Below are 13,429 nucleotides of genomic sequence, written 5' to 3' on the forward strand. Positions count from 1 at the left end.
GGTATGAAAATAGGAGTTGTCCCAGGACTGTTTCTCTGTATTCTGCACAGTCAGAGCTGTTTCTGGATACTGATTATATCACTCATTTGAAATCAACAAAATGAGAAGCTGACAAAGTAGGAAACTGGACCTGTCAGTCACACAAATCAGGGGTGTGACATTCCCTTTCAAAAAAATCCAAGGTTGGTTCTCACAGCATGCCAAGGAAAGGTTCCAGATCTGGGGTGAAAAATACATACAGTTGGCCTTTTGTATGCACAAATCCCAAATTTATATAGATTCCATCTACCACAGATGGAGAATATTCTGAAAGAAATGAATCTGCATTTTGCTTGTCATTACTTCCTAAACATTACAGAATAACGGCTTACAGAGCAACAACCTCGTACTGAATGTTATAAGTAATAGAGAGAGGATTTAAAACTCCTCTGGAAGACATGCACAGAGGCATGCAAATGCAACATTTTACACAAGGGATATGAGTATAGTCAGATTTTGGTATCTATAGAATCCTGTGGGAATGTGGATACTAAGGGATATAGTAAATTTAGTACATTTATATGGAATCCTAACAAGTCAATTACATGTTCTAGTGGCCACTCAGTGACCTCTGACACATACCTCCTGCTAATTCTAATCTCCATTTAGCCTTCCCAGATTGAAGGATATACACTAATGAAAACAGGTTTCTAGCCTCAGTGCCCTCTGCTAGGAAAAGTTTAAAACCAAGAACAATAAAAACATGATTGCAAAATATAAAGGGATCTACATAAAACTTATTAAGTTTTGCTGACAATGTATAAAAATTAGATGACACATAAAGATCCATCCAACTTTAAATTAAAACCATTATCAGAAGACAAGCAAATCCAACAGTAAGTGGAGAGGTTATGTGGTTTAGTTACAAGGTTCCATATCACAAGAGAGTGTGGGCCCTGAGAAGACCTTGGAGAGCCACCCCCACCTACTCCTCTCCTCTCTGTCCTCTTCCGCATATGCCCTCCCTATCCAAAGGCTTCCAGCCCTGGATAGTCAAAATCGGCCCTCATCTCCATTAAGGACTTAATGGTTTAGCCTATCATTAAAACAAGTGGAATACAAGGAAAATGAAATCTAAGAAAGAAGATTAACAAAAACTATGATGATATCATACTAGCAAATCATTCCAATTAACCTTTGATGCCTGTCCACTGCTTTTAAATACATACTACTAATATTTATCAGGAAGTATAAGCTCCTGAAAGTGGTTGACCACTTTCACCACTAGGCCCTGCCCTTCTAGACTGCAGGCTTACCAGCCTCTGCTTCCTCAGAATGCAACCTGCACCTACCATTCCCTTTTCCTGCAACATTCTGTCCTCTGCACCCAGTCCTGAAATTCTACCACTCAAATGTTGCCAACAGGAATTTCTTTCTGACCTCTCTGTCAAATGAAGCCCCTTATTTACTGCCTCTTGTTCTTCCATTATTACTATCAAATCTCCCTTTGTTTCTCTATGTCTTCTAAAGACTTTAATGACCACAGAGCACCAGTGAATCATGCTTACAGACCCAGCTGCTCAGGAGGCTGAGATGTCTGGACAGGGATTCCAAGACAACACAAATGGGAAAATCCAAGAGACTCTTATGTCCCTTTAACTAACAAGAAAAAAAGCCTGAAAAGGGGCTGTGACTCAGTGGTAGAACATCTACCTTGAATGAAAAAAGCTAAAGGACAAGACACAGGCCCTGAGCTCAAACTCTAGTACTAGTAGGAAGGGGGGAGCCTGGGTGATGGAATTTAGATAGTCTGGATCATCTCCTCATCACATCAGCTCACCTTATGACTCTTTGATTAACAACTGCCCGTTTCACTAAAAAAGCTCCAAGAGAGCAAATGTGGGCTTTTTCCACTTGCCATATTTTTCCACAGTAATACACCATGGTGGAAGCACAGAGACCATGCTTTCAAATAGCTGCTGAATGACTGCTGGATCCCAGCATGAAAGGCTGACCAAGTCACCACTTCATGAATCATTAAAGCAGAAACAAAAGCTCTCCAGAAAACAGGATCCCTTGGCCAATAAGCTGGAAATATTAAGACCTTGAGTTAATGTAATGTACAGACATTTAACTTTCCTGACTAGGAAACATATAGATAAAATTAATCAACATATAGATGAAATTTTTAGAAAAGGCTTTGCCTTGTAGAGATGGTTTACAGCAGAGAAATGTTTGATTTGGCCAAAACCTAACCCTGATGTTACTGCTGCTGCTGCTTCTGTTGCTTTTGTTTCTGGATCAAACTCTCCTTGATCAAAGAAAAGTTTTTACAATTATAGGCTATCCAATTCCTCAGAAAGAAAAAGAAAAAACATAAGCAGAGAATGGCAGTTAAAATGAATGGCACAAAAAGGAAGAATTATTGGTATGATGATACAACAGTATAAAAATTTAAACAGTAAGATCATTTTTGTGCAACACAGTAACTATAGTTATTAAAATTATTTTAACTGTATAATACATTTCTTTTTAAGTATTTTTATTTAATTAATAGAAGGGTTACATTATATTCACCAGATAGAAGGTGCATTATTTCACAAACATTGATACCCTTTCTCATGTCTTGGTCCCCATTTTCCTTCCCCCCACCCCTGCCCCTCATCTTCTTTTCTCCCCTTCCCTATCCAATTTCAAATAATCAAATAAGCATATATACAATACAATATATCAGATAACAAGGTAAAATACTGTAACAACTACCTATGGCTTTATGTTTTATTCAAGAGAAAATGAAGACAAACTGTTAAAGCTAAGCGTTGGGTAAATAAATAGAAATTTTTCCACTAGCATGTCCTAAACCCAAGTTAATCTGAAAAGATATTCACATATAATTTCACAAGGTTCCCCCTTATCATTTTCTTTTTTTAATTTCTTTTTTATTTTTATTGTAATATATAGAGGAGTTACAGTTACATTCACCAGATAGTAGGTACATTACTTCTCACACAATGCTATCCCTTCTCATGTTTTTACCCCCATTCCCTACACCACCCCTTCCCAAATGATTTATTTTCAATTTTACCAAAAAGGTACAAGAACAAAAAAATAGTATAAAGACTTTCTACATGCCCTTCACACGTATCCATCTTTCATTAACATTTAATGCATTAATTTAGCATTTGCTTTCTTTTTTTCAGTCAGATAGTAGGTACATTACTTCTCACACATTGATACCCCTTCTCGTGTTTTCTTCCCCATTTCCTTCCACCCACCCCCTCCCAATCATCTTGTTTTCCCCCCTTCTCTTTCTATTTCAAATAAACAAATAAATATATATACAATATGCCAGGTAACAAAGTCAGATACTGTAACAATATAAGATTAACCAAAGGGCAACAAAAAAGAAGAGAAATAACCACACACACACACACACACACACACACACACACATACACACACCTATACGGAGGTAACAGATACCTCAATTAGGATAATTTACACCATCTAACAATGGATACTGATTTCAAAAAGATCTTGTTATATACTGTAATATGCTCAATTTTTTATTTGTTAATTAAAAATAAATAAATAAGTAAGTAAATGTGACTACAATCTGTGTGTCTTAACACACCATTCTGGCTCAATCCTATGAGTCAGAGGTTCTAAACGAATGTATCAACAAAGCTGGAGACATACTCTGAAGGATCTAGGGAAAAAAATACATCTTTGCTTCTCCCAGCCTCTGCAGGTATTCCTTGGGTGGTGGACATATCACTGCAATCTCTGCTTCTGGGCACAATGCCTCATCCTACCCTGTGTCTATGTCAAATCTCCTCCTTCCTCTACCTTACAAAGTCACTTGTATGGATAATACAGGGATGTTTTAGATGAGGGGTGGGGGTGGGGGGGAGGGAAATGGGGACCAAGATATGTGAAAGGGTAACAATGTATAGGAATTAATGCACCATCTATCTGGCAAATATCATGTAACCCTTCTATTAATTACAATAAAAAATATATGAAAAAAAATACAGGGATGTTTTCCATCTCAAAATTCACACTCCCATTTTTCAAGATCCTTCTTCCAAATAAGGTAAGATTTATAAATTTCAGGAGTTGGAAAAAATCAACAGGAGGAGAAATTCCAAAGTATTTGGCAGTATTTAATTCAAACTATATATAGTAGACTCACACTCTTCCACCATACTGAATGCCTTTCTTACAACATTGATTTTTTTTTTATTTTAAAAATAGGAAAGATAGAATCATCAAGTACAAAATGACCACTGCATATTGAAAAGACGGGTCATAGATATTATTTTCAACAATGTCACTGATAAATTATACAGGTCTCTAGGCATTCACACGAAGTGAGAACAAAGGAGGTTGTTAGGAGAGGATCACAAAAGCACAATGGCTATGTGCACCTGATAATATAAAATATTTATCAAAATCAACTCCAGGAAATGTAAATGAGATTTTTATTGACTTTGATGATGTTTTCATTTTCTTTTCCTTTTGTGTATTTTGTTCATTTGTCTGTTTGGGAGAGTTAGGGAGAGGCATTAATGATGGCAAAAAAGGGTGAATAAACACAGCAGTAATATTCACTAGACACCATATATACAATTGTAACTCCTATGTATGTCACCTTTACAATAATAAATTAAAAAATAAATAAAATACTGGGTCACTAGCAATAGGTGTAGAAAAATGTTATGAGGAGATGGGAAGGTATATATTTAATAAAAACCTTAAGCAGAAGAAACATGATTGGAATTTTAAAAACTTAAATAGGTAATAAAAAGTAAACGTACCCATCCTTGGTCTGATCCACCACACCACTTAAAAGTTCCACAGTCTTTGGATTAGGCTGGCTTTCTCCAAAAATATTCAAATATCGAGTGACGAAGTCATTGGGAGACATAAAATATTCACCATTTCTTTCAATGCTTGCATACTGTTAAAAAATAGTAGAAATATTATGTTTGATTTTCAAAAGTATATATCATGGGATCAATATATAAAAGATTAAAAATATGCAGAGGATAAAATATCAGCTATGAGAACACATTCTTCATAATAGCAGCTAGCTTCCATCACTTCAAAAAAAAAAAAACAAACACAGAGAGCTTGTCATGCCTTATATTATCAATGGCTCTCAATTGTATGTAATGTCCCATAGGGGACATCTGCAAATGTCTGATAACAATTTTCATTGATATCAATTGTATGGCAAAGAATGCTACTGCCATATACTGGGCATTTCTTACAACAGAGGTATCTGGCCCAAATACGAAGCAGAAATCTGGTTCATAGAAATTTAGAAAATTATGACTGATTTATTAGTAAAGCCATACAAGTTTTCTTTCTTCCCTCCTACCCCTTCTGTCTCTTTCTTTAATAAACAGTCTTCCATGTAGTTTAGGATGGGCTTAAACCAGACACTTCATCCTTCTGTCTGAGCTTCCCAAATTTTGGAATTATGAGTATTCATCTCCATGCATGGCAACAGTTAATTTTCATAAAATTAACTAGGCTGAACCTGAAAAAAGAAATTAAAGTAGAAGTGAGGAAGTAGAAAAACCTCCCATGCTCCTAGATTGGAAAAAGGATTATAAACAGTGCTAGAAAACAACCTTTGGGCCATGTGGCATTGTGTGGTATTTTATGGATTTTGATATTAACTGATGCTTTAGTTAATGTCCACTGTAGAGCATTATACAGAGATATACAGTATGACTTAGTTGGCAGTGATGGCCCCTCCAGCATCCTCCTGCCTTCAGTGGGACATACTCCATCCTGGACAAGAAATACTAAACACTGTCTTACCCTTATTAAATGTAAAGAGGTTCCTGATTCTGCTCCTAAAAAATAAAATAGTTAAATGAAGAAAAGGAAAGACCAGCTTAAAAAACAGGGCTTGCTGGTGACAAGAACCATACTGGTGAGGTATAAGGACAGCAATTCTCTTCCTCTGTGACTCCAGAGTTAATGCCGTCCAAAATTGGTTTCAAAAATTACTTGGAGCCAAGAGTTGACAGCTCACACTTATAATCCTATCTCCTCAGGAGGCTACGATCTGAAAATCTAGATTTGAAATCAGCCTGGACCAAAAAAAAAAAAAAAAAAAGTGAAACTTGAAACTTGTACTTCCAATTATCCAGCAAAAAGCCATAAATGGCAGTGTGACTCAAGTAGAGCACTAGCTTTGAGCAAAAAAGCTAGAGTAAAGTTAAAAAGCCCTGAGTTGAAGCCCTGTAGAACCAGACAGGACACACAAACATGCATACACACAGACACATGCACACATGTGCACACAGACTCGCATATGTGCGCACACATACCACTTGCATTTGAGTTTCAAGAAAACACTCAGTAATACAGAGTCCCTTAGGCCTGAGCTCTGCCTCATAACTTAATGAGTTAAGTAACTCAAGTTTTCTGGTCCAATGATTTTTCATCTATAAAATGTTATCTAATAGTATTACTGGCTCCATTAGGTAGATGCTTGAAATAAATGAGATAACTGTGATCTACTTAGCAATGGCCTACACATACACATAGTAAGAGCTATGTAAATCTTCTATAATACCAGAGCCAAGAATGCAATCATGGTGGGCTGGAAGTTTGGCCTAGTGGTAGAGTGTTTGCCTAATACGCACAAAGATCAGGGTTCGATTCCTCTGTACCACATACATAGAAAAAGCTGGAAGTGGTTCTGTGGCTCAAGTGATAGAGCTCCAGTCTTAAGAAAGGGCAAGGACAGTGCTCAGGCCCTGAGTTTAAGGCCCAGGACTGGCAAAAAAAAAAAAAGAATGCAATCATGGGCTTCACAGTACCAGCTACCAATCCTGGCCCCCCTATCTAGGAGGTTGATGGCTATCAATTAATGCTTGTTAGCATAGTGAAAGATGGCCCAGTAATCCTACCATTCTTCACTTATCACTTAACATGGTTTGATGGGATATGTAGAAGGAAGAACGTATTTTGATTTTCCTAAATGAGGCAAAACATGCAAGTACAACTATGTCAAAGCTAATTACAGTAATCCATTATTTTGTTATGGCTATGTTTCCCTAGGGCAATGATTAATATATATTACATTGCAATTTCTCCTACCAGCATCCATTTAGATTCTATCCCAATTTCAGATTCCTTTAGCCAAACCTAAAATAGCCATTTTTATATATAACATTTGTTCAGATTCCTGGCAATTTTCCAAAGCTAGATTCTTGAAAAAGAAATTGTTGAGTCAAAGGAGAAGAACTTTAAGGCTCTTGGTACTTATTATCACACTGCTCTCCAGAAAAGATTGTACCAATTTACACTCCCACCAACAGTGTAAGAACATGACCCTTCCCCTGTTTTGTCTATCATATTTGTTCAAATATTTTTCCAGGTTGATACTTTTATGTAATTCAGTCTGTAGAATTTTTTCTTTCCAATTTCTTCTACTACTTTTCACTGCTTAAAAAACACCCTTTCTGACTTAAAGAGAGACTTCTGTGAAAAGGAAATAAGAGTGACCTATAGATACATAAAGAAATGTTCCACATTTCTGGCCATAAAAGAAATGCAAATCAAAACCATTTTAAGACTCTACCTCACTCCAGGTAGAATGACTATTATCAAGAAATCTAATAACAGATGCTGGTGGGGATGTGGCCAGGAGAGATCACGACTACATTGTTGGTGGGGTGTAAACTAGTTCAACCACTGTGGAAAGCAGTATGATGATTCCTCAAAAGACTTAACATAGAGCTCCCTTATGACCCAGCAATTCCACTCTTTGGCATTTATCCAACTGTCCAGAAAAAAGGACATACTAAGGCCACTAACACAATGATGTTCATTGGAGCATTATTTACCATAGCTAAGATAGGGAGCCAACCCAGATGCCCTTCGGTAGATGAATAGATCAAGATGTGGTACTTATACACCTTGGAATTCTATGTTGCCATCAGAAAGAATGGCATCACCCCATTTGTAAGGAAATGGAAAGACTTTGAAAACAGCATATTAAGTGAAGTAAGCCGGACCCAAGGGAACGTAGGCTCAATGGTTTCCCTCATTTCTAATAATTAGTACACATCTAGAACTCTCTTAGCAGAGGATTACAATAGCTCAAAACCTAAATTCATAAGGTCATATAGGATGAGACTAAATGAAAGGAGCTCTAAGATATGGAAACAAGAGATTTATTTTGGGTGACTGCTGTTCTTAATGTACTATGTTATTTCTCTTCTCTTTTTTTGCCCTTATGGTTACTCCGGTGACTTTGTTGCCTGGTATATTGTATATACATTTATTTGTTTATATGAAGTAGGAAAGGGAAGGTGGGAAAACAAGATAGGGGGGCAGAAGGAAATGGGGACAAAAACATGAGATGGAGTATCAATGTGTGAGAAGTAATGTACCTAACCCCTCTGTACATTATCCTGACCAAAAAAAAAAAAAAAAACAACAGCCTTTCTACATCTCAAGACTAAACAGTCACACACAAATTCTCTTATGTTGTATCAAGTAGGTCTATGTTTTACCTTATTTATTGTACATCAGTCCTTTATTTTTGTGTGAGTAGAGGTAAGAATTCTCCATCTTCAGACTTTTCCATTACTGGTTTTGCCAGGATCACAAACTAAATCATTCTTTCACATACTAAATCATTTTTTCTTCTCTACTCTTTAGGATGTGTATTTTTCTCACATAGTAAGCCAAGTTTAACTGCAGGTTTATTACATGTGGTCTTACCAAGTGTGGTCAAACAACTTCATAAATAAGCTCATAATAAATAGCTCATTCTGCAGGGCAGTAGTGGCTCTCTCTTGTAATCCTACCTACTTTGGAGGCTGAGATCTTAGGATCATGGTTCAAAGGCAGCCCAGAGAAAGTCTGCCAAGTGGAGCTGTGTGTGGCTCCAAGTGGTAGAGCACTAGCCGTGTGCAAACGAGGTCAAAGAGGTCAAAGACAGCACCCAGACCCTGAGGTCAAGTCACAGGAAAGACAAAATAATAAACTAAGTAAAAAGCAAACAAACAAATGGCCCATTCATTGAATTCAAGTAACCAGAGCCTGAGATCCAGAAGACCAAACATGGGCAGAAAAGTCTATCAGACTCCCATCTCCAATTAACCAACAAAAAACTGAGGTGGAGGTGTTGCTCAAGTGATAGATCATCCACAGAGTAAGAAAGCAGAGTATGAAGCACAAAGTTCAAATACCTATACTGCCCAAAATAATGACAATGATGATAGTACAGAAAAAAAATCCAAGCTAAACATTTATGTCCCAGCAAATGCTTTATGCAGCTCAGTTAATAAGGAGAAGTTTTCAGTGAGTCCTTCATTATTACCAATATGGTTTAAATTACTGTGTGGTTTCTCTTTACTTTTGTTAAAATTTGCCTCCAAAAAAAGAAAATGGCACCCCAAAACAGGGTAAAATGCAATGTGCTTAACTGAAGTGATAAAGTAAAAATTTAGGTTTGTTGAACATCGCCATGAAGTTGGTAGAAGTTGGCAGGGTTACTGGAAAAATGAATGCAAGTGGCCCCTTTATGCATTCTTAGATTCTATTCTTGCTGTATACCTGCAGATCTGCTCTCTTAAATTTGAGCTCTTTTGAGACACCATCATTACTTATGTTTCTATTGCTTATCCAATTCATAACATTCTCATAGTTTTTTTAAACTATAAAAACTCAATATATATTTGTTAAGATGAGGCAGCACTGAAACAAACAAAATGTACCTGTCCACACTGATACCAGAAATGAAACTAAGAACCTACACTTGAATTTCCACATCTAGATAAAACTTCACTTACAACTCACAACAGCCTACATAGTAAACTCAAATGTACGTCATATGTTACACCATGTTCTACCCTTCTTGCCAATCACTGCCCGAGAACACTATGCTGCAGGCTATCACATTATTTGGCTGTTCTCTCCACATACCTGATACATATTGACAAGCCTGCTCTTTTCTTTGCCCCCAGGTTCTACTCTATCTTTTCTATCTGATGTTTATCAGATAGATAAACCTATTAATCAATAAGCACAAATCAAACTTCTCTGTATTTTTAATGACCCCATATAAGGATAGAGATATAGATAATCAGATAGACAGATAGATAGACTCACAGTTTTCTGTAAACTAATGCTATATAATAATGTTTAACATATAGCTTTTTGGTTTTTTACACCAATACACAAAGAGACATTTAAAGGTAGGAGACCTATTCATCTTTTTATGTTCAAGGCTTAACACTATACCCAATATTTTTTAAGTAACTTGAAAAAAAAAAAGGTTAAACTAAGTTCAACAATTCTCAAACAAAAACATAAAGTGTACTCCTTCCTCTTTCCTCACCTGCTCAGCTCCATGGCTCTTTCTGATTACCAGAACTGCCAATCCTTACCAGTCCCTGTATATCTAGTGTAAAGAACAACTTTTCTTCCCCCCACAGGCTACAGGATCCTTTCTAGCTAGTTTAACACAGAGAAAGCTGGGATATTTCACAAAAAAATGTTACCAGGAAGAAAATCAAGTTGGGAAAAATACACATGCAGAAAAGCAGCAAAGTAGAGAAGTTTACAGAAGGCTGACTGCTGATCCATCCTTAAGTGAAACAACCAGCCTAGCAGCCTCCATGGTGCCTCATTCCCCCTTTTCCCCTCTACCACAACACTGACTGCAGAAGACAGTAAACAAGAAATCCTCCTCATGCTGAGCCAAGGTGGATTTGTGTTGGGCCCACGCTATCCAAGCCTACTGAGGTCACCAGAACCTTTGCCAAATCCACAATCCTTTCTACAAGCTGCTGGTGCTGTTTTCTTCAGGTATCCCCTCTCCCTACCATCTACTCAGATCCAAGTCTCACTAATAAGTCACAAAGTTGCCTATCCATTCCCAGAGATTCCATGCAGCCTTGGGCCTATGTACACGGAAACCCAATAGGTGGCCTGTCGAAAGCACTACATGGGAATCCCATCTTCCACAAATCTATGTTGGCTAATTAGGCTTGGCCCCTAGTATAGACTTGCCTGGCACTGGGAATGGATTTAGCAGCTGGCAAAGGCAGGTCATTCCAAAGGAAGTCTTAACAAAGCTTTGCTGATGTCACAAGCTTCTAAAGCTGGATGTACTCTCCACCAGTGCCTCCAGTAGATCATGTTAACAGACCAATGAGCACCAAAGCCACACCATTGACTAAGATCCTGCTGCTGAGTTGTTTCTTTCTGTCAGAAGGGTATTTCACAATCTTATTCAGAAGACTGAAGTAACAAAACCTCAGTTCAAGGAATGACTATGACTTCAACATCAGTGACCCAAAAGTGAGTTTTTATCCATTCCTCCAAACTCCCAGGCAACAACTGCAAATGTCGTTCAGAATTCCACCATTAGCATCTCACAGTTTCAACAGATTTCAAACACAGAAATAATAAAATTTCTATGGGTCTTTCACAGTCAATAGTTAGAAAAGAAATAAATGCCTTTGTTTCCTGGACTTTTGTCATCGAGAATCCTTTTCCATCTTAAGATCCCTATTTTTATTTTTTAGTTTTTTTGGGGGGGTACCAATATTGGGGTTTGAAATCAGGGCCCATGTACTGTCTCTTGGTTTTGGGGGGGGGGGGTTGTTTGCTCAAGGCCCGTACTATAACACTTAAGCCACAGCTCCACTTCCAGCTTTTTGCTGATTAATTAGAGATAATCTCATAGACTTTCTTGCCTGAGATGGCTTTGAACTACAATCCTCAGATCTCAGCATCCTGAGTAGCTGGGATTACAGACATGAGCCTGTAATTCTTTATTGGCATTTCTAGGCTGAAAGCAACTTTACAAAGAAATCCTTTATATATAAACTTAAACCTCCTTACAAATCAGTCATTTCTTCCCCCTCTGAAAACTATTCTATATTTAATCATTTTCTTCCCAATACTGGAATTAACTATTTCAATATTTGCTAAATACTTGATGCTGAACACTTTCTTGGAAGTTATCTCATTGTTACTATTTTTCTAATTTTTTTATTATGAACATGTTCAGCCATAGGCTAAGATAGTTTAATAAGCCTAATGGTTTCTTTTCTTATTTCAAAAAATATAACATTCATATACCTTATCTCACCGACACCGGGTTATTTAAAGGAAATCACAGCTATCATAATTTCATCTGTAAATGCTTTATTGTTTATCTCTAAAAGCAAAATCAGAAATTATCCACAGAAAAACATACCTTTAATCCAGAGTAAAACCAATTAATTTTAATTCCTTAATATCCAATATCCTATCAATGTTCAAATCTCCTAAAAAGTGTCGACTTTAACAATGATGAAAGTTGAATTCAGACTCTTCTTTTCTCTATGCAAACAATCTCACATAACTCAACACCCCAAGCCCTCACGTTTTATTTCACTCCTGCACACACACTTCGGCAATATTGGTGTTTGAATTCAGGGCTTCTTCACACTTGTTTGGTTAGTGCTTCACTACCTGACCCATACCTGCTGTTCAAACTTTTGTTTATTACTTAGGAGATGGAGTCTCATTGATTTTTCTGCCTGGGCTGGCATTGATCAGTGATTTTCTGGTACTCAGCCTGCAAAGTAGCTAGGAACACAGCTGTGAAACACCAGTGACTGGCTAACACACTTAAACTTAGGGAAGAAAAATGAAGCCTGAAGAATTAACAACTTTCCACAGCCTCATCAGCACACATCAGTTTCTCATGTGACATATTGATAACTTTTTCCATTCAGCACTGTTGCTTTTTCAGAATGTTTTAGAAAAGGTCCACATATTTTGTTGCCTTTATCTCCACAAAAGTAGAATTTTTCTTTGTGAAAAGAGTTAATTGTAGTAAAATAACCTAGGTGGACTTCTATCATTCACTGTCCACTACCATACAGTAGAAGGAACAGGAGCCACCAGGAAGATAGGCTGCTGTGGTACCTGTTGTGGTCTGGCATCATGACAGTCACACTGAGCCTTTCTCACAGACTGAAATAAGATGACAAAAGGTCTCGTGGTAACAACAATGAGATCAGAGAGAAATAGGGGAATCCCCTGTATGAACAAAAGGATTACCAGGTTGGTTATGAAGAGCTTTAAACTTAGGAGAAGAAAACATTTTCATAATCCTATGTAGTTCAACCATGAAGAGGTAAATGAGTTGCAAAAGTAAATCCCCCAGCAACTCAAATTCAGTACATGGCCTCATGTGAAATGAAAGACACTAAAATATAAACCATGCTGCCATCACAAATGACTGCTTACATATTTTCTGTACATTTTTAAAAATTAGAATTGCAAAGGATTCCTTTAAGTTATGCACAAAAGGTACTTCTGAGGACTTCTTAAAATATAACAATGAAATAACAAAGTTATCTGAAATAATCTTTTAATGTGATAGACCACAAACCAAATAAGAAACAAAATA

General features: G+C 37.0%; 1 protein-coding gene across 1 annotated transcript in view; it reads right to left on the reverse strand.

Moving 5' to 3' along the window:
- Positions 1–13,429, reverse strand: part of Slc25a13 (solute carrier family 25 member 13) — a 164,519-nt gene that overhangs the window by 124,745 nt on the left and 26,345 nt on the right. Inside the window, exon 3 of the mRNA XM_090333144.1 lies at positions 4,800–4,942. Within this exon, the coding sequence (XP_090189270.1) occupies positions 4,800–4,942 (143 nt within the window). The remainder of the gene's footprint in view (positions 1–4,799; positions 4,943–13,429) is intronic.

The sequence above is a fragment of the Megascapheus bottae genome, chromosome 5, assembly GCF_031878675.1.
Source record: "Megascapheus bottae isolate mThoBot1 chromosome 5, mThoBot2.hap1, whole genome shotgun sequence".
NCBI classification, from domain to species: domain Eukaryota; kingdom Metazoa; phylum Chordata; class Mammalia; order Rodentia; family Geomyidae; genus Megascapheus; species Megascapheus bottae.